This window comes from Pantherophis guttatus, chromosome 11, assembly GCF_059756535.1.
Source record: "Pantherophis guttatus breed Tessera chromosome 11, ASM5975653v1, whole genome shotgun sequence".
Lineage (NCBI taxonomy): Eukaryota > Metazoa > Chordata > Lepidosauria > Squamata > Colubridae > Pantherophis > Pantherophis guttatus.
In genome coordinates, this window is record NC_142073.1 from 26,852,464 (window position 1) to 26,873,558 (window position 21,095).

The window sequence follows — 21,095 nt, forward strand, 5'->3', positions numbered from 1 at the left end:
TACACCATTTCCTATCCAGCCTATTTGAAAATCTCCAGTGAAGGGAAAGAAGAGATACCTGCATGTAACCTTTTTGGGTAAAGACTTACTCCTTGTACTTTTTATGATGATCAGAAGTCACTTTTTTAAATATTTCTTTTATTTTTTTATTCTTTCCTGTTTCTTTTTTTTTCTTGCACTTTTTCTTCTCTTTATTTTTATTTTCCTTTCTGTGTTTAGTTTGTATTGTGTTTTATTTATTTCCCTTCTACTGTTGGAACATGTTGGACTTTTATTAGTACACTAGTACACCAAAGTCCTCCTCCTGAGTGCCGCTCATGAGCAAATTTCCCTTAATCTGCACATCTTTCTTTCATTTTTCTTAACAAGATGCCAGCAAGATGCATGATTTTACATTTCTCCCTGTTAAGTTTCATTCTATTTGTTTACTTCCAGCTTGCATTCGAGTTTCCCTTAACTTTTTCCTTTTCAAGTATTAGTCACCCACACTAGCTTTGTATCATCTGCAGAATTGGTAACCATTTCCTCAACTCTCTCATCCATTTTATTTATCAAACCACTGAACAGCACCAGGCTCACAGACCTGTGCCATCCCACTTGAGATGTCTCTCCAGATAGCTTGAACACCTTTGAAAATGATAAGACAAATAAGAGAGTTGGAAGCAAATTTTTCCAAGACTAGAGCTCGTCTAGTCCAAACCTCTGCTACACAGAAGACCCTATACCATTTCAAAGAAATGGCTGTCTAGTCTCTTCTTGAAAGCCTCCTGTGATCTTTGAGCTAACTTTGGATTTATCTAATGAGTTCGCAAAGCCATAATTTGACAACGTTGTTAAGATGCTTTGAGAGACACTGTCAAAAACTCTGAGGAAGTTAGATGTACTATATCTACAGCATTTGCCTGATCAAGCTAACAACTGTCACAAAAGATGATCACAAAATTGATGTGACTTCGATTGTTCAAGATATATTGGTTCCTGTAAACTAATGAACTAAGTAATTAACTGACAGGCAGGGCTATTCAAAGTATTTGATGTCAGGTTCATGGGCCTGTCATTTCCTAGGTCCTGCCTCTTCCCCATTAGCCCTTCTCCAGTGTTCTGGGACCATACCTGTTTTCCCAGAGGGGTTCTGCAGTTACCCTGCTAGTTCTTTCAATATCCAGAGATGTAGTTCACGTGATCCTAGAAGCCATAATCATTTAGATTAGCTAGGCACAATTTCTAAGCCTCTCATCTTTCTCACTGCACTTCTCTGAACCTATTTGAATATGGTTGAATTCTTCTTAGGCGGTCCACTAAACGGACTTAATATTCAAGAGGAGAGGGTCTGATCAAAACAAAATAAATGGAATCACTACTTCTCATTATTTGGAGATAATATTTCTGGGGATACTAAATACAGATTTGTCTTTTCTGCAGCAAAATTTAAATGCTATTTGAACATAGAAGCTCTTGAAGTTGTATTTCAGTGCTGGCATGGTTCAGGAATGTTGCATTAAGGTTTTCTTTATCTTATTTCCACTGCACAGATTTTATAATGAAGTTCCAAAGGTAGCAACTTGATTAAAATTGGAAATAGAAAGACTTCTAAGTATAAGGTTTAAACTTTATTCCCTTTTAGCATAATCTTTTTAAAGATAAAAGGTAAAAGAGTTAGTTTCAGATGAGATGGATGTATTTTTCCAGAAATATAACAGAAGACAAAATAATTACAAATTAAATAACCTTAACATGTTGTGCAATTCTTTGCTTAACTGAGAAAAAACTGATGAGAAAAATAACAAGAATTAGAATAATTCTGCACTGCATTTTATTAATGTAAAGTAACTTATTATAAAACTGGAAGGAAACTAAATACCCATTTGAAGGGTAGGAAAATTATTCTGGACTATTTGTGACTACAAATATAAAGGATGCAGAAGCCATATAATCTCATTACGATTGTTCAATTAAATAAAAAAATGTACTACATAACTGTATTAACTCAGCTATTCTGATAAAAACCCAACCCCAACAGAATGTCTGAATATCTTAGGATCCCGAGAGTAAATTCTGACAGTTGAAGTAAAACCAGGAGGCTGAAGTTTAAAAATAAACAATAGCACGAAATTCTACTTCACTCTCTCCATCCTTAAATAGTTCATTGCGATTCAAGTATTCTTCCAGAGGACAAAACTGGCAGTACAGAAGTTGAACCTTCTGCCCCTGCAGTCTCAAAATGGGAACCAGAAAGAATAATTAAAATAATCTTGCTAGGATTTTTAAAAGTGAAGTGTTCAAAGTATGAGTGAAGCCTTAAATTTTCATTAAAACTGGAAATTTTTCAATTCAGAGTAGTAAGAAAAATACAATAAAGAGATATTGTTATAGCTCATCTTTCAATAGGTTGCATTAAAGCAAATCTTTCTCTTGAAAGAGCTTATCAGGAGGATTATCAATCCATAGGAAAAGCTCCCATTGTAAAGTTCTTATCTTTGAAACCTAAGAGGTTTTCCTCCCATGACCCCCACCTCCCACAAACTATATCCCAATTCTGTTGATGAAGACTACCTTGTCGTTGTTCCTCAGGATCAGTGGTACTTCGTACAGCTCACAAGAGGCATAGTTTTGAAAAACCACTTCTGATGGGAACGGTTGAAACAGAGTCCGATCCAGATCAACAGAGGAGAACTGAAGATGCAGAGCAACAGATAGAAATACTGGGGCTGCTTAGTGCATACACTGTATCTATAACCATTAAGGGATCAGGTAAAGAGTAGCTAACATTGGCAATAATATCCATTAAATAGACCAAAACAGTATACTTGACCAAAATGTGAGGTGGGTTTAAAACCTTGCCACAGTCAACAACTCAGGTTACTCACAGCTGCCTTTGTAAGTAAATAATAATATAATAATAGTCTTTATTGTCATTGTACATCATGTATACAATGAAATTGGTTTAGCCTCTACTGGTTCAATCCATAACAATAATACAAGACTCTCTCTCAGCCAAGCCAACCTCATAAGGTTATTGTTGTGGGAAAATTAGGAGGAAGAATGAATTTTAGATATATTTACCCCCTTGAGCTCCTTATCAAAGAAATAAAGGTGGGATATAAATTAAATAACTAAATAAAATTCAAATTAAAAGTGTGTAAAATTCATTCTGAGTTAACTGATATTCTGTTTGGAACCTGTTTCTCCTAATTTATTAAATGAATTTGGGATGGTAAAACCAATGGCCGTTTGTTCTCCTTTATTGGAGTGTCAGGCCCTTTGCTCCTGAGCCTGTCACTTCACCATATCTAACTGGAAGGAGGGCAGTCCAGGTTGCTCCCACCCTGTGGCCTAGGAAACAATAGTCTCCCCCTTGGCTACTGCAGCCAAATCTCAGCAGCTGGGAATCAGCCCTAATTCTTTCTGCCACAGAATGAAGCCACTCCAGGCCACTGATTCATCCAGCCATCGGTTCTTCCTTAGCCATGCAGAGCGCAAGCTTGCCAAGGAAGCCACAAAACATGAGGTGGGCCTGATTTTTTTCCCTACAAGATACTCAAATAGCAAATACATGCAGTCCTCAACCTACAACCACTATTCAGCTCAAAATTTCCATTGCCAAGCAACGCAGTTGTTAAGTGAATTTTGTTCCATTTTCGACTTTTCTTGCCACAGTGAATCCCTGCAGTTGTTAAGTTAGGAACCCGGTTGTTGAGTGAATCTGGCTTCCCCATTGACTTTGCTTGTCAGAGAGTCACAAAAAGGAATCACATGATTCCGAGACACTGAAACTATCATCAATTCATGTCAGTTGTCAAGTGCCTGAATATTAATCACATAACCATGGGGATGCTGCAACAGTGGTAAGTGTGAAAAACTACATATAGCAATCACATAAGTCAATGTCTGAGGACTACAGCTTGGAATCTATCAAATCTTCTGGGCTATCTAGTAGTCAGAGATTTCCTGGAGAGAAAAGCTTTTGGCTGCCTCTGCCTCTGACAGGGCCCTTCAAAGCACCAGAGATTTGCCAGACCCCCATATGGCCAGAGTTGAGAGAGCCCCGAGGCTTAGTTCTCTATATTCTAGGGACTAGATCCTAAGGCAGTATTAGAACTCACAGTATCCCGGTTTCTAACCTTAATCACTAGACCAAACTGTTCCTCTATTACAATAATGTCAGGCATTTCATATGTGCATAAGGTGGCAGACAGGAATACATCCGAGCATGTAATACATGGCATACCTTATTCAGATGCATCTAAATTCTGCTAAACAGAAATCAATTAAATTGAAGGTTCACTTTAATAAATTGGTATTGCATGGGGTAAAATGAAAAACAGCCCCATTTGAATGTTCTTGTTTCGATGTCTGCCATCAATAGGCACAACTCCAAGGATGCCATTTTGAGACATGGTCCCGATCATACAAAGGTGCACATTTTCCACTCCCACTTCCTGGATGCCACATCAAATTTTGCCTTAGGATTTTTCAAACAATTCATATTATCTTTGGCATCCCTTCTCTTTTTTAATATAAATATACTGTATTTTTCAGAGTATAAGATGCACCGGAGTATAAGACGCACCTACGTTTTTTGGGTTTTTTTAAAAAAAAATTTTTTTTTTTTTTTTTTTTTTTTTAGACAAACACACATACAAACATACAATGAATTTTCTTTGAACAGAGTATTTGGCTGGTTCACAAATTTAAACAGTGTTTAGTCATTTCAATTAAATTTACAATTTCTATATTTATTTATTTATTTATTTATTATTTATTTATTTATTATTGTTTATATTTATAAACCAATATTACCCTTCATCCTCATCTCTAATCTTAATCAAATTCAATGTTTTCCCTTCTATTCTATATTATACCCCTTCCCATTGTCATCTATTTTTATATCCATCCTCACATTGATTATGTAATTATCATAATCAATGTGGGTTAATTATGTAATATTACAATTGTTTAATACAAATTCAACATTTCAATATAAATCAATTATATTTATTTATTTATTAATCAAATTTCTATACCGCCCTACTTCCGGAGAACTTAGGGCGGTGAACAGCCAAGATAAAATACAGATAATATAAATATTAAAAGTCCCTTAAAATTATTAAATATTTTGGCCGAAACACAGATTAAAACACCCAATTTATAAAATCAAACGAATTAAAAATTTAAAAAAGGAGAATTAGGCCAGGCCAGCCTGCTGAAACAAAAAAGTTTTGAGAGCACGAGGAAACGTGCGCAGGTCCGGGATCCTCCGTATCTCTGGGGGGAGCTCGTTCCAGATGGTAGGTGGTAGGTGCCCCCACAGAGAAGGCTCTCCCTTTGGGGGCCGCCAGTCGACACTGTTTGGCTGACGGCACCCTGAGAAGCCCCTGTCTATGGGAGCGTACTGGTCGGTGAGAGGCTATTGGTAGCAGAAGGTGGTCTCGTAAATACCCCGGTCCGATGCCATGGAGCGCTCTAAAGGTGGTAACCAAAACCTTGAAGCGCACCCAGAAGACCACCGGGAGCCAGTGCAGCTCGCACAGGAGGGGGGTCACATGGGAGCGCCACGTCGCTCCCATAACCACCCGCGCGGCCGCATTCTGGACTAGCTGGAGCCTCCGGGTGCTCCTCAAGGGGAGCCCCATGTAGAGAGCATTGCAGTAGTCCAAGCGGGAAGTAACGAGAGCATGAGTGACCGTATTTAACGAGTCCCGATCCAGAAAGGGACGCAACTGGCGAATCAGGCGGACCTGATAAAAAGTCCCCCTGGCCACGGCCGTCATGTGCTCTTCCAAAGACAGCTGTGAGTCCAGGAGGACACCCAAGTTGCGAACCCTCTCTGTGGAGGCCAATGACTCGCCTCCAATAGTTAGTGATGGCACCAACTGACTATATCGGGATGTCGGAAACCACAGCCACTCGGTCTTGGATGGGTTGAGCATGAGTCTGTTTCTCCCCATTTAGATCCGCACGGCCTCCAGGCACCGGGACATCACTTCAAGGGCATAGTTGGGGTGGTCCGGGGTGGAGATGTACAGCTGAGTGTCGTCAGCGCATTGATGGTACTTCACCCCAAAACCACGGATGATCTCATCCAGCGGCTTCACATAAATGTTGAACAGAAGGGATGAGAGGACCGACTGTTGTGGCACCCCACATACAAGGGGCCTCGGGGTCGACCTCTGCCCCCCTGTCAACATGGACTGCAACCGGTCAGAGAGAAAGGTGGAGAACCACCGTAGGACGGTGCCCCCCACCCCTAACTCCTCTAGCCGGTGCAGCATGATACCATGGTCGATGGTATCAAAAGCCGCTGAGAGGTCTAATAGGACTAGGACAGAGGAACAACCCCTGTCCCGAGCCCTCCAGAGATCATCAACCAATGCAACCAATGCCGTTTCCATGTTGTACCCAGGCCTGAAGCCCGACTGGAACGGATCCAGATACAACGATTCATCCAGGTACTGGGGGAGCTGTCGCGCTACCACACTCTCAACAACCTTCGCAACAAAGAGAAGGTTGGAGACTGGACGATAATTTGCCAACACTGCCGGGTCCAGGGAAGGCTTCTTGAGGAGAGGCCTCACCACCGCCTCTTTCAAGGCGGCGGGGAAGACACCCTCCCTCAGAGAAGTATTTAAAATCCCCTGGAGCCAGCCTTGTGTAACCTCCCGAGAGGCCAGCACCAACCAGGAGGGACACGGGTCCAGTAAACATGTGGCTGCGCTCAGTCTGCCCAGTATCCTGTCCAAGTCTTCGGGCGTCACAGAATCAAACTCTTCCCAGATAATACGCACAAGACCTGCCTCTGTCCTCCCCCCTGAATCGACCCAGTCAGAGTCCAGGTGTTCCCGAATCTGAGTGATTTTGTCATACAGATACTGTACAAAATCCTCGGCTCTACCCTCCAAGGGGTCCTCCTGCACTTCCTGGTGGAGCAGGGAGCGGGTCACCCTAAACAGGGCGGCTGGGCGATTATCTGATGACGCAATAAGAGCGGCAAATTAGTTATACTTTGCCGCTTTTATCGCCACCAGGTAGGTCTTAATATGAGACCTTACCAGTGTTCGGTCAGATTCAGAATGGTTGGCCCTCCAACCGCTCTCCAGGCGTCTTTTCCAGCGCTTCATCTCCCTCAGTTCCTCGGTGAACCAAGGAGCCAGGCAAGATCGGCACCGGGTCAGAGGCCGCAAAGGCACGACCCGATCCAAAGCTCCAGCGGCCGCCCTATCCCAGGTGGCCACCAGCTCCTCAGTCGAGCCGTGTGCCAGAGCCAAATAGTTATAGTTATATAACTATCTTTTTTGTATATTAATCAATATGAACATGAATATTCCAATTATTTCCATGCAATCCAATTTCTTACAAATCAATTAATTATATTTCAAGTCACTTCCACCCACCGCAGGGAGATGGAAGCGCCTGATGGACCCTGAAAGGTTCCTGATGGAGCTTGGGCTATTTCCTGAGACTCTGGCTCATGACTCGACTGAGGACTGGTGGTCGCCTGGGACAGGGCGGCTACTGGGGCCTTGGACCGCGTCATGCCTTTGCGGCCTCTGACCCGATGCCAATCTCGTCTAGCTCCTTGGTTTTCCGAGGAGCTGAGAGAGATGAAGTGTCGGAAAAGACGCCTGGAGAGTGATTGGAGGACAAGCCGATCTGAATCTGACCGAACACAGGTGAGATCTTATATTAAGACCTACCTAGTGGCGATAAGAGCGGTGAAGTCTAGCTACTTCTCCGCTCTTATTGCATCTGTAGAGAACTGCCCAGCCGCACTGTTTAGGGTGACCTGCTCCCTACTTCAGGTGGGGGTACGGGAAGATCCCTTAAAGGGTCGAGCTGAGGATTTTGTACAATTCCTGCATGATAAAGTTGCTCAGATTCGCGAAGGCCTGGACTCCGATTGGGTAGATCCAGGGGAGGAGACGGGGGCAGGTCTTGAGAGCGTTATCTGGGAAGAGTTTGACTCTGTGACTCCTGAGGACGTGGACAGGATTCTGGGCAAGCTTAACGCTGCCACATGTTTATTGGACCCGTGTCCCTCCTGGTTGGTACTGGCCTCCCGGGAGGTTACACGAGGCTGGCTCCAGGGGATTATAAATGCTTCTCTGAGTGAGGGTGTCTTTCCCGCCACCTTGAAAGAGGCGGTTGTGAAGCCCCTCCTCAAGAAGCCTTCCCTGGACCCGGCTATATTATCAAATTATCGTCCAGTCTCCAATCTTCGCTTTGTTGCGAAGGTTGTTGAGAGTGTGGTGGCGCGACAACTACCCCGATACCTGGATGAAGTTGTCTATCTGGATCCGTTCCAGTCGGGCTTCAGGTCACGATACAGCACAGAAACGGCATTGGTCGCGTTGGTGAATGATCTCTGGAGGGCTCGGGACAGAGGTTGCTCCTTTATCCTGGTCCTATTAGTTCTCTCAGCGGCTTTTGATACCATCGACCATGGTATCTTACTGCACCGGCTGAAGGGGTTAGGAATAGGGGGCACCGTGCTTCGGTGGTTCTCCTCCTTCCTCTCTGACCGTTCGCAGTTTGTGTTGGCAGGGGGGCAGAGGTCGACCTCGAGGCACCTTATTTGTGGGGTGCCGCAAGGGTCAGTCCTCTCACCCCTTCTGTTCAACATTTATGTAAAACCGCTAGGCGAGATCATCCGTGGTTTTGGGGTGAGTGTTCATCAGTATGCTGATGACACACAGCTATACATCTCCACCCCAGACCACCCCAATGATGCCCTTGCTGTGATGTCCCGTTGCCTGGAGGCCGTGCGGATCTGGATGGAGAGAAACAAGCTCAGACTCAACCCCTCCAAGATCGAGTGGCTGTGGCTTCCGGCGTCCCGGTATAGTCAGCTGGTACCATCACTGACAATAGGGGATGAGATCTTGCTCCCCACAGAGAGGGCCCGCAACTTGGGTGTCCTCCTGGATTCACGGTTATCTTTAGAAGATCATTTGACGGCCGTGGCCAGGGGTGCCTTTTATCAGGTTCGCCTGATCTGCCAGTTGCGTCCCTTTCTGGATTGGGACGCCTTGCGCACGGTCACTCATGCCCTAGTTACCTCCCGTATGGACTACTGTAATGCTCTCTACATGGGGCTCCCCTTGAAAAGCACCCGGAGGCTCCAACTGGTCCAGAACGTAGCCGCGCGGGTGATTATGGGCGCAGCTCGTTATGCCCATGTAACACCTCTCCTACGCAAGCTGCACTGGCTCCCGGTGGTCTTCCGGGTGCGATTCAAGGTGTTAGTTATCACCTTTAAAGCGCTCCATGGCTTAGGACCTGGGTACCTACGAGACCGTCTTTTGCCACCAATAGCCTCCCACCGACCAGTTCATTCTCACAGGGAGGGACTACTCAGGGTACCGTCAGTCAAATTATGTCGACTGGCGACTCTCAGGGGGAGGGCCTTCTCTGTGAGGGCTCCAACCCTTAGGAATGAACTGCCCCCAGAGATACGGAATATCCCTGATCTCCGTGCTTTCCGCCATGCCCTCAAGACCCTGATGTTCCAACAGGCGGAGCTAAACATATGAACATGTGAATGATTTTTTAAATGTTATCTAATTCTGGGTTTTATTTAATTGACCAAACTAAGTAATAATTTTAATTAGCAATTTTATGATGTTTGTGTGTCTATATTTTTCTTGACTGTACACCGCCTTGAGTCCTACGGGAGAAAGGCAGTATAGAAATATAATAAATAAATAAATAAATAAATAAATAAATAAATAAATAAATAAATAAATAAATATTTACCAATAATAATAAATCAGATAATTTTCCCGTCTTATGTTACTCATTTTCACATCTTAAACTCTCCCAATAACCCACAGTTTTGCCCATATAATCCTCCAAATAACAACTTAATAATTTTTACTTTCATCACAATATATAATTAAAAATATTTCAATCATTACAATTTCCCTAATTAAATTTAAAAATGTTCTAGCTGTTATCCAAGCTATAATTTAATCCTTTTTACTTTCACCACCATATACCATTAAAGGTATTTCAATTGTTACAGTTTATACTTATTCATATTTCTAAAAAAAATAAAAAAATAAAAACCTATCATTGTCTAGATTTCAAAAATACAAAGATAAATATTCCAATTATTATTCATTTCATTTTTACAATCATGATTTCCCATTTATTTCTTATTACTATTCATATTTTAATTCTAAATATATATAACATTTTTCTCTTTCATTTCTTTTTCTCCCCATTTTTATTTTTGCCTTTTTCTTTCTCCTTTTTTTCTTTTGTGTTTTAAAATCTTGAACTCTCCTCTTTTGCCCTAAGTTTCCTATTGTTTGCACCTACCTTTTTTGATGAGGAAAAAGAAGAAAAAGAAATCTCCTTCTGCCTAATTTTGCCTCTTGCAGCAAACAGCCTGCTTTACTTTCAGTTTTACTTTCAGCATAGCTTGATTAGTACAAGGGGGAAAAAATCTGCTCCAGCACTCTTTGCAGCAAGCAGCAGAGCCGTGCGCAAAACAGCTGAGAGTCGGGAGGCCAGTCTAATCAACTTGTGCTAATTAGCCTATGCTGAAGCTGAAAGGAGCTGTTTTTTCTTGCTGTTTGCTTGCAAAGAGGTAACTGCTGCGAGGCACAGGCCAAAGGGTGGGGGCCAGCGGGAGGGTGGGGCTACATCCGGTGTATAAGACGCGCCCAAATTTTGGGGGTAAAAAGGTGTGTCTTATACTCCAAAAAATACGGTATATCTTTTTATATTAAAATTTTATATTTTTATATTAAAAATATTTAATATAAAAATCCTGTGCCATATCTTTTCATGCCTGCGTATTGCAAGAAGTCCTGCACTAAAGTAGAAAAAATGCTTACTTTCTGGTGTGAGGTTTCACTCATGTCCAAAAGCTGAATAATGCGAGGCAAGTGTACTTCATGGGTGCTTGCAAGCCTTTGTTCCGTTGTGAGAGATATCTCTTTCAGAAAAGCCGAGGGTGTCAGCTGCAAAAAGAAGCAAAAGTGCATCAACACCTTCATCAAGATTGGCTCTTCCTGCTGTTCCTGTTTCATGAGAGGTGCTTACAACCTGTTGTGGTGGAATCCAAGAAAAATAATTATTTCCCACCGAAATTCTTTAAAAAGTCATAAATGCAGATCGTCCATTTCAATTATTGGAATTTTCATTTGTAATAACATTAATTTGGAGCTTTCTTCTATGCTTCCCTATTTTCCTTAGGTTGAACAAAGCCATTTCTGAATGGGTAATTGTGGAGAGGTTGCATTCTTTGTGTTGTATTACATTGATTTTCATTAACTTTGATTTCTATGCAACGGGAGCCTGTGATACACTAAGTAAAGTATATCTAACCATCCTGCAGCCCTTGGTGGTCAGTAGTCCTCAACCTACCACTATTTGCTCAGCAAAGCTGATATTACAACTGTGCTGAATGAACAGTGGTTACAACCAGGTCTTGAAGTTCCATGCGCCCTCCTCTGATCTCATAGCACTTCTCCCACCACCCGCTGGGGCCACTTCACTGACCTGTGCCTCCCATGTCTTCATTCATACATTGCCCTCCCTCCCTGTGATTTCCTGAAGCCTCCTCATACCTCCTTGCTCCTTCCCCCATCCGGCACCTGCAGCCTGTTGACTAGCATCTTCCTGCTTGTTTACCCACTGACACTTTGGTGTGAGAAGCTGGCAGGAAATTGCCTTGCCTAAGGACTATGGGATTCATGAAGCTCGGGTAATGGCAGGAGCTGGAAGTGCAGGGATTGTCATCACTAAGTGATGCCTTGTATAGCGATAGATATTCCAGTCCCGACTGACATCTTAAGTCAAGGACTACCAGTACTTCATTTCTTGGGCCCATTTATCCTGACATTCCTCAATGAATTGGATGCTGGATCTGAAAAATGCAAGTTCAGTCTCAGACTTCACCTGTTTTGGAATTGTATTTTTGGTTAAGCTATTTTTTTAGATGTAATTTTTTAATCTATCTTTATTATTTTTATAAATTATTCAAGGTGACAGACATATCTGACACACCTTCTTCCTCCTTTTCCCCCCACAATAACAACTTTGTGAGGGGAGTTGGGCTCAGACAGAGGCACTGGCCCAAAATCACCCAGGAGCTTTTATGCCTAAAATGAGACTAGAACTTCCTGGTTTCTGGCATGATGCTTTATTAGACCAAACTGGCTCTCAGTTGTTCTAGTTTGCTTTCTGGGAAATGAGTGTTTTCAGACCATCAAGAAAGCTCAAGGTTGGTGAGTAGGCCAACCTTCACCCAGGCCTTCAGCAAGGGAGTGTGTCTTCCTTTAGTCATCATACTTGCTATCAAATTTTTATAATTTACTGATTTTATTGTAATTTCTTTGCTGGTTGCTGTGAGTCACCCAAAGTTGTTGAGAGTCCAGTGACATGCAAATTTAATAAAGTGTTGTTGTTCTACTGGGAAGTCAAAAATCAGGCAAGCAGAAGGCAGTGGTAAAGCATTAATGTTGTCAAGAAAACAACACAATTGAGGCCATATAATCAACAGGTGTGAAGATCAACCCAAGGAAGTTTTCCTTTACCCATGACCCATTTTTAAATATCCGCATGAGTCCATCCATCCCCAAAGGAACATACTGGAGTGTCCTTCTTTTCTTCTGTAACCAACTTTGCATTGCGTGGTGCAACCACTTTGCTCTGAAATCCTTCAGGTAACTTCAAAGGAAGTAGAGATTTCCGGGTTCGTTCGGTTAGCATCTTTGTCAGCCTCTGAAAGAAGAATAAGCTTCTTTAAAATCTGGGAAAGGGAATTATCTGAAAGGCACAGTTTTATTTGGACTGTCAATGAGAAATAGATCCTCAAGGGGAAAAGGAGTAAAAAAAACCCCGTAAGGTCTGATTTCTATCTTGCAGGTATTATTTTTTCCCTTGTAAACGCTGGCTCCTGTTTCAGCAACAACGAAGCAGTCGGGATCTCTTTCAGTTTCTTCCTTTGGGTCTGACAGCTGCCCGGTTCTGCGAGAGAAGCTCCCGCCTCCAGACTAAGCCCGCAGGGCAGACGCCGCCGCCGCCGCCGCCTTTGAATTGGGGCCGTTGCAGGGAACGGGCTGCCTTCCCTTGACGGCTGCTGGCCAGCCGGGTGTCCCCAAAGGGCCTTTGCAGGCGGGGCACCCAGATCTCAGGGAGGCTGAGGATGGAATCTGCTGCCCCGCTTTCCTCCTCCTCCTCCTCCTCCAGACGGGAAGGGCGGCGCGGAGGTTCCTGCGGGCGGAGGTTGCATTACCTACTAACCCCGCCCCTCCCCCCGGCAGCCAAAGCCTTCGCGTAGCCCTGCATTTCAGGCTTACAGACTGTAAAAACCAGGAGCGCAGGCGGGGAGGAAGCCTGGCAGAAACCCGCCCGCTCGCCGCTTCGCCCACCGCCGGCCGAGCCTTCCCGGGCGCCCCGGCTGCGCTTCCCGTACATCGGGCGGGCGGTGGGGCAGCCCAGGACTCACCAAGCGGACAGACGAAGTGATCCCCGAAACGCCTCACGGAAGGTCCCCGGCGGCAGTTCCTCCCGGGCTCCGTTCAGGAGTGGGTCGGCAACGGGAAGGCGTTCGAGGGGACTCAAGCCAGCCGAGCGCGTCCACTCCAAGCCCCGAAGGCCGACACTCGGATCCGCCACGCCGCCTGTTGGCCCGCCTGTTGGCCCGGCAACGCGCTGCTGCGTCGCTATGGCAACGGTCGCACGCTCCGCCCCGGGAGACGCCTGGAAGCAAGTCGCGCGCGCTGCGGTCTCGTGGCCGCGCCTGCCCCGCCCTCCTCTGTCCGCCCGGACGGGTCTTTCGTCGGCGGCTCCTCAGTCCCGGCAGGCGAGACAGAGCTTCGGGTCCCTGCGAGCTTTGCCGCCCTGGCTGGGCCGTCGGCTCACGCATTCTGGGAGTTGAAGTCCACATGCCTTAAAGTTGCTGCGCTTGCTTTGAAATTCGCACTCCTCACCTACACCGAAGAGTGCACGAGTCACTGCATCTTTGGCTTCGACATGAAATAATCGCGGTTCCTCTCCATTTGCTGGTTTTGCTTGGTGAGGTTTCCAGCCTGATTCGCTGATTTCGGTGAAGCATTCAGTTTGCAAGACTCTGATTATGATAGAAAAGCTGCCAAAATGTGGACTATTCTTTTTTTTTTAATTGAAAAGTTTTAAAAAGTTTATATATATATATATATCCCCCCCTTCCCTCCACTGTCCCCAACCCTCCCTCTCCCACCCACCCCGCTCCCTACTTCCCAGAGCAAAATACAGCTCTGATTCAACAATCATAATCTAACAGTCTAATTAATTATAACCTCTTACATCCCTCTAATACTTTAACTTCCCATTTACCAAACTAAATTTGAATACATAATAACATCTCTCTATCTATTCCTAAACTATTTGAAATTTTTTAGTCCGATATTTACTTTGAATATAATCTATCCATCTTCTCCATTCTATCATATATTTCTCATTTGAATAGTCCTTCAAATACGCTGAGATCTTTGCCATCTCTGCTAAATTTGCTACTTTTAATATCCATTCTTGAATAGTAGGCAAATCTTCCTTCTTCCAATGGGTTGCCAGGTGTCCACTATTTGAGCGGACAGTCCACTTTTTTCACATTATGTTCACTATTTTTTTTCACAAAATAGTGGAAATTTTTTTTATTCAAAAGCTTTACTCAGCAGATAATGCATCTGTCAATTATGGAGTGAACAAATCTGTTTACCAAAAATTATTGCTGGAAAATGACAATATTGTAGCTGCTCATTGCAATAATCACATTTTACACAACAGCACAAAAAATGCATTAAAGCAGTTATCTTTTGATATCGAAAATGTAGTGCTGAAGGTTTTTGCTGAATTTTCAAATTCTGCGAAGAAACGAGAAGAGTTGAAATCATTTTTTGAGTTTTGCGAGTCAGAATTCCATGAAGTTTTGCGCCATGTTCCAACACGTTGGTTAAGTTTGTTTAAAGCAGTCGAAAGACTTCTTTTAAACTGGATACCTCTAAAATCGTATTTTATTTCTCTTGGATCTGATGAGTGCCATAAGATTATCTGGAACCTTATTTCGGATCAGGAAAATGAACTCGCAAAGGACGATGAACCAACAATTTCAGAATTGTATTTATATTTCATGCACTTCTTCATGTCAATAATACAAGACACCCTATTGAAGCTGGAAAGCAAGAAAATTTGTGCATGTGATCTTCACATTATCATGTGTAAGCTGCATGATTCTTTGCAAAAAAAATACGATGAGCAGTTTTTTGGAATGAAAGTTTTATTTGCCTTACGTAAAAAACATTTGCCTGAGAATGCCATGCAAAAGTTCAAGAAAGAAGCCATCAACGTGTATCAAAGAGCCATTGCGTACCTAGAAAAGTGGTATAATTTCACTGATTCAGTATATGAGACGCTAAGTTGTTTCAATCTGATCGCAATAATCCTCCAATTTTAGAAGAAATGATGAACATCTGGTTATTATCACCATGGCGAGAAGAACTTCCACCCAACACTCTCTTCAATGAAATTTCTGCCTTAGAAGTAGTTTATGTTTATCTGCAGTGCGATTCATCCCTTGATAAGTGGACGTACTTTTTCAAGAAAGAGCCAGCTCCGAGTTTACTGAAACTGTTCCAGTATTGTGCATCAATTCCGGTATCAAATGCAAACGTTGAACGAATTTTCAGCGTCATGGGAAATAAAGCATTCCTTAATATATGACTTTTAAAAGTCCTATCAACCTTCTTGTCATATACTAAGTAAGCATGCCAGCCGTAAACCAAATCATATCCTTCTATATTCAATATTCTTTCATTTGTTAAATTAATCCAATCACTAATTTCTGATAAGACAGCTGCTTCATGGTATAATTTTAAGTTGGGCATTTTCAAACCTCCTCTTTCACGTATGTCTTGCATTATTTTTAATTTAACCCTTGGGTTCTTCCCTGCCCAAACCAAATTATTAATGCCCTTCTGCCATTCTTCCAAGTTCGCATCCTTTTTAAGTATTGGTATCATTTGAAAAAGAAATAAAAACTTAGGCAAAACATTCATTTTTACTACTGCTATTCTACCCAACAAAGACAGTTGTAATTTTTTCCAATTATCCATCTGTCTGTATTTTATGCCATAACAATTCATAATTATACTTATATAATTTCCCATTTGAACTTGTAATATAAATTCCTAAATATTTAACCTTTTTAACTATCTCACATCCTGTTACTCTTTCTAATTCTTCTTTTTGATTTATTGTCATATTTTTAGTTATCATCTTTGTTTTCCCAATATTTATTTTAAACCCAGATACTTGACCATAGTGATTAATTATCTCCATTAAGCCTGTAGCTGATTTCACTGGATAAGTTAAGGTTACAACCAAGTCGTCTGCAAATGCTCGTAATCTATAGTCATGATGCCTAATCTTAATTCCCCGTATTTTATCAGTGTCACGTATTTTGTTCAACAATAATTCCAACGTTAAAATAAACAGTAATGGGGACAAGGGACAACCCTGTCTTGTTCCTTTTTCTATTTTAAAAGTTTCTGTTAAACTACCATTAATTATTATTTGCGCTGTCTGTTCCTGATATATTGCCTTAATAGATTTTGTAAAACATTCTCCAAACTGCAACCTCTGCACCATTTTCAATAAAAATTGCCAGTTCAATCGATCAAGCGCTTTTTCTGCATCCAAAAATATAAGCACCGCAGGGACTTGGTTGTTCCTTTCCAAATACTCCAATATATTAACAATTTGCCTTACATTATTTTTCATTTGTCTCCCATGTATAAAACCAGATTGATCATTATGGATCATTTGTTGCATAACTGACATTAACCTATTTGCTAATGTTTTAGCAAAAATCTTATAGTCTGTATTAAGTAATGATATGGGCCTATAATTTTTTGGCTGGGTATGGTCTTGATCTTGCTTCGTAATCAGAGAAATAAAGGCTGTTCTCCAAGATGGTGGTACCCCTTCTCCCAATTGTATTCTAGTGAATAATTCCCTAAGGGGTTCTACCATTTCCAACTGTAAATTTTTGTAATAAGCCGCTGTCAATCCATCTGTACCAGGGGCCTTACCAACTTTTAACTGCTTAATTGCCAGTAGAATTTCCTCCTCGGATATCGGTTGATTCAATCTTTCCCTTTGCTCATCTGTAACTGTAAGAATATTCTCCTTCTCCAGGTATCTATCTATATCTATACCTTGTATTTTGTCATCAGCATACAATCTCGTATAAAACTCTAAAAAAGCCTTTTTAATCATATTCTGTTGGTACACCTCTTTACCTTTATAGTCTATTTTCTCTATTGTACGAGACTTTTTTTCCCCCTCAACATATATGCTAACCATCTACCTGGCTTATTTGCATTACAAAAGGTATTATGTTTAGCATATTGCAAATTAGTTGCAACCTGATCTGCTATCAACATATTAAACTGCCCTCGCAATAAGGTAATTGCTTCTTTTGTTTTCTTATCATCTGGGTTATTTATTAGCACCTGCTCTTCTTTATTTCCTCTTCTAATTCCCTCCATTTTTTCCCCTGTCTACGTTTATATGCATTATTCAAATTTATTAAGACACCTCTCATATATGCTTTGCTTGCATCCCAAACCATTTCCATGGATGTTTCCTTATGCATATTTAAAACAAAAAATTCTTTCATTAATTTTTTACATTCTATCACATTCCCCTCGTATCTAAATAAATTTTCGTTTAATCGCCAAGATCTCCTAGACACCTCTCCATGTTCCAATTCCATCCACACCGGGTTATGATCTGTTAGAGTTCTTGGACATATCTTCGTCTTCACCCTAGAAAGGAAATCATTTGTAATTAATATAAAATCAATTCTAGAAAAAGATTGGTGCCTATCTGAGAAAAATGTAAAGTCTTGTTCTTTAAAATTCCGTTCACGCCAAATGTCTCTCAGCTCCATATCCTCCATCATGTCAAAAAAGGATTTAGGCAATCTTGCTCGCATTTGAATATTTTGCCAAAGTCTCTTCTTGTCCATTCTAGTATCTAATATTCCGTTCCAGTCACCCAACATTATACAAGATTTATAGTCCCAGTTTATCAATTTTGTATGTAGCAACTTGTAAAATTTGTCTTGTTGTTGATTGAGTGCATATACTACCACTAAAAGTACTTTCTTTCCTTCGATTAATAATTCAATTGCAATGTATCTACCTTGCAGGTCTGCTTCAATTAATTTAGCCATTAAGTCTTTCTTTAGATATATAACTATACAATTTTTCTTCTCTGGAGCAGATGCCACAAAATATATTCCCAGTCTCGCATTTATCAAATATTTTTGATCATTTGCCTTAATATGTGTTTCTTGCAAACAAATTACATCATTTTTAAATTGTTTCAAGTAATGAAATATTTTCTTCCTTTTTTGCGGTGAGTTTAAGCCATTGACATTCCAAGTTAAAAATCTAGTTGCCATCTTTGGCCCCCTGAAGCCTTTTGAACACCGACTGGAAAGCCTCCTGGAATTTCTTCTTCTGTCTTGCGCCCCCCCCCCCACAGCTTCTGTATTTTTGTTTGTACTTCCTTGGGTTGTTATCTGGGTTTGTTGCATTTTTAATTCTTGTTCCTTTCGTTTAGTTGCTGCTCGTGTTTGTCTTTGTTCTTGGGCTTCTTCTGTTTTTTCAAGTAGCTCCAAGGCTTGCACAGCCCCCGAAAGTTGCACTAATTCTTCTTGGGTACTCCAAGCCCCTCCCTGGGCTTGTGCTTGCAAGCCTTCCTTTCTAACGTCTCCTGCTTCTTTTCTTTTTCTGGCTCCTGGAGATGGTGGGTATCCAGCCTTTAGTACATTGACATAAAAATCTCTTGCCTTCCAAATTGTATTGAGACGATATCGTTCTCCTGAATAATTCACCACTAATCCGGCTGGAACCTCCCATCTACAGTATACTGTATCTGACGATTTCTCAATTCATCCACTAGAAATGTATAGTCTTTTTTTAGCTCTCAACATTTTAGGGGGAATTTCCTTGAATACTGCAACCTCCTGTCCTGCCACTTGTAATTTGTTTTTGTAGGAAGCTTGTAAGATCCCATTTCTTATCTTCCTGGTAACGAAGTAGATCACAATATCTCTTGGTTGTTGTCTTTGCCTGGCAATCCATGAGTTAACATGATAAATTTTATCAATTTGTCAGTCACACTCTGCTTTGGACTCTCCAGTTAACTGTGCAAGAGCTTCTGCAAAAATCTCCTTCAAATTTTCCTGATTATTTTCTCTCACGCCTCTTACCCTCAAAGCAAATTCCATCACCCTATATTGTGTCATTATATATTCTGCCTCTGTCTTGTCAATCTTGATTTGAGCTTCATCCACTTTAATCTCCAAATTCACATTAGATTGATTAATTTCTTCAACCTTTTCCTCCAACGATGTAACATGACCCACCAAACCCTGAAATGCTTCCACAATGTCTTCTCTTATTTCTTGATTACGGGTTTGGATTAGGTCCTTAATTGCTGCCATTTTCTCAGAGACATCTTTAAATGCAGATGTGATTTTTTCTTGCAATTCAGAGGCTTGTACCTTTAAGGCACCTTGGAGAGCCTCCAGTGTCAATACTTGTGTTTGCATTTGTGCTTCTGCTTGTGTATCCACTGGGGCCAACAAAGACTGCAATTTAGGGGTTTGAGCAGGAGAACTTCCAGCACTTTTTGGAATGCCTGTTTTTGTCTGCTTTGAAGCCATTCCCAAATTGTAATTTTCAACAACCAGCCCACTAAGTCAGTAAATATTTTAATCTTGATCTTTAACCAATAATATGGCTTATTAGTAAGTCAGTACTTTATTCTTTTAGTCCCAGTCTTAATTCTTTAAAACAATGTCCATTAGAGTTAAATGGGGCTGACAGCTTTAACGAGTTAACAAGCACTTTCTTCTTTAACTTTCACTTTCCACGCCCTTAACAAGCCAGCGCCATTTTCTTTCAACTTTTTCCCATTCTCATCAGACCCAGAAAGAAACAATATTCAGCTGGAGTTAAAATTTGGTACTTGCAGTTATAATGTCTCCTGTCTGCTTTTAATCCAAATGTTGTTAAAAAGTTGCTTGCAGGGATGGTTGCGGCATCTTGTTCTGCATAAAGCAGACACGTCCCGGATTCAGAGCTCTACCAGGTTCCTGGGGAGCTCTCACCCTTCGAGCTTCAGGATTGTTCCTGGAGCTCTTGGGGAGCTCTACCCGCACCCGGCTGCTCTCTTTCCCCTCTTTTCCCGAGGGGAAAGTTTCCAAGCTGCTAGACAGCTGATTTTCGCTGTTCTAGCGGCTTAACAAAATCACGGGGCTAGCGCTCCCAAAGGAGCAACCGCTGATGCCGGCGGAGCCACCGGAAGTCCCCAAAATGTGGGCTATTCTATAGTATCATTAGATGAATATAGTTAGGGTCCTTGGTGCTCTCTAAACTCGGTTGCTTTTATGCAGAGGTTTTATTACCCAAGCTAGGTAACCTCATCAGTGCTAGAATAGTTAGCATAAGAATAGTTAGTTGAATAATTGCAGCCTGCGTGTATTGACAAGTCCATTGCAGGTTTGAAGGGAAGTAGTGAGTAGAGCATTACAGGGCTGTGAGTTGGGTGAGAGTTTATATTATTTATTTATAGTCCAAGACCAATATTTAAGAAAGGATATAAGAACATATGAAATAAATTAAATAAAATTAAACGTTTACAGAAAACTCTGAAGCATTTGTTAGAGTAAGGAAAGCTCCGAGTGATTTCTCCAAACCGTGATTGTTTTTAAAATTTCAGTAATCTAAAAATTTTAGGTTTAAAATAGCTGATCCCATAGGAGAAAAAAACCATCATTTCCTTTTCAGAAGAGGAGTAATTCAGATTTTGACAGCAAGTGAAATTCCTGCCTCCCTTTTAACGGTTAAAAGGCACTCTGGCAGTGCACTTGAACCAGATCGCATCGCAACATGTCCAAGGCGATGATTTTGGCCGCGGAGCCCGATCCGCCCTGCGGCCGCGACCGAGGCGAAGAGCGGCCTGTTCAGTGGGCAGGGTTCTCCAATGAGACCTGTGGAATTCAACTCCCAGCCGACCATTAAGAAAAC

At 41.8% G+C, this 21,095-nt stretch overlaps 1 protein-coding gene across 6 annotated transcripts in view; it reads right to left on the bottom strand.

Annotated features, from left to right (window-relative positions):
- HYDIN (HYDIN axonemal central pair apparatus protein) overlaps positions 1-13,882 on the bottom strand; it is a 416,706-nt gene extending 402,824 nt beyond the window's left edge. For 4 of the 6 annotated variants that reach the window (XM_087877179.1, XM_087877178.1, XM_034425679.3 and 1 more), the window contains exons 1-4: positions 13,460-13,882; positions 12,601-12,732; positions 10,842-10,967; positions 2,554-2,673 (exon numbers count right to left, since the gene is read on the bottom strand). In XM_087877179.1, coding sequence (XP_087733305.1) covers positions 2,554-2,673; positions 10,842-10,967; positions 12,601-12,720 — 366 coding nt within the window. In that variant the 5' untranslated portion in view covers positions 12,721-12,732; positions 13,460-13,882. The remainder of the gene's footprint in view (positions 1-2,553; positions 2,674-10,841; positions 10,968-12,600; positions 12,733-13,459) is intronic. The other 2 variants (XM_087877181.1, XM_087877180.1) reach the window with 1 other exon arrangement.
- Between the last annotated feature and the right edge of the window lie 7,213 nt (positions 13,883-21,095).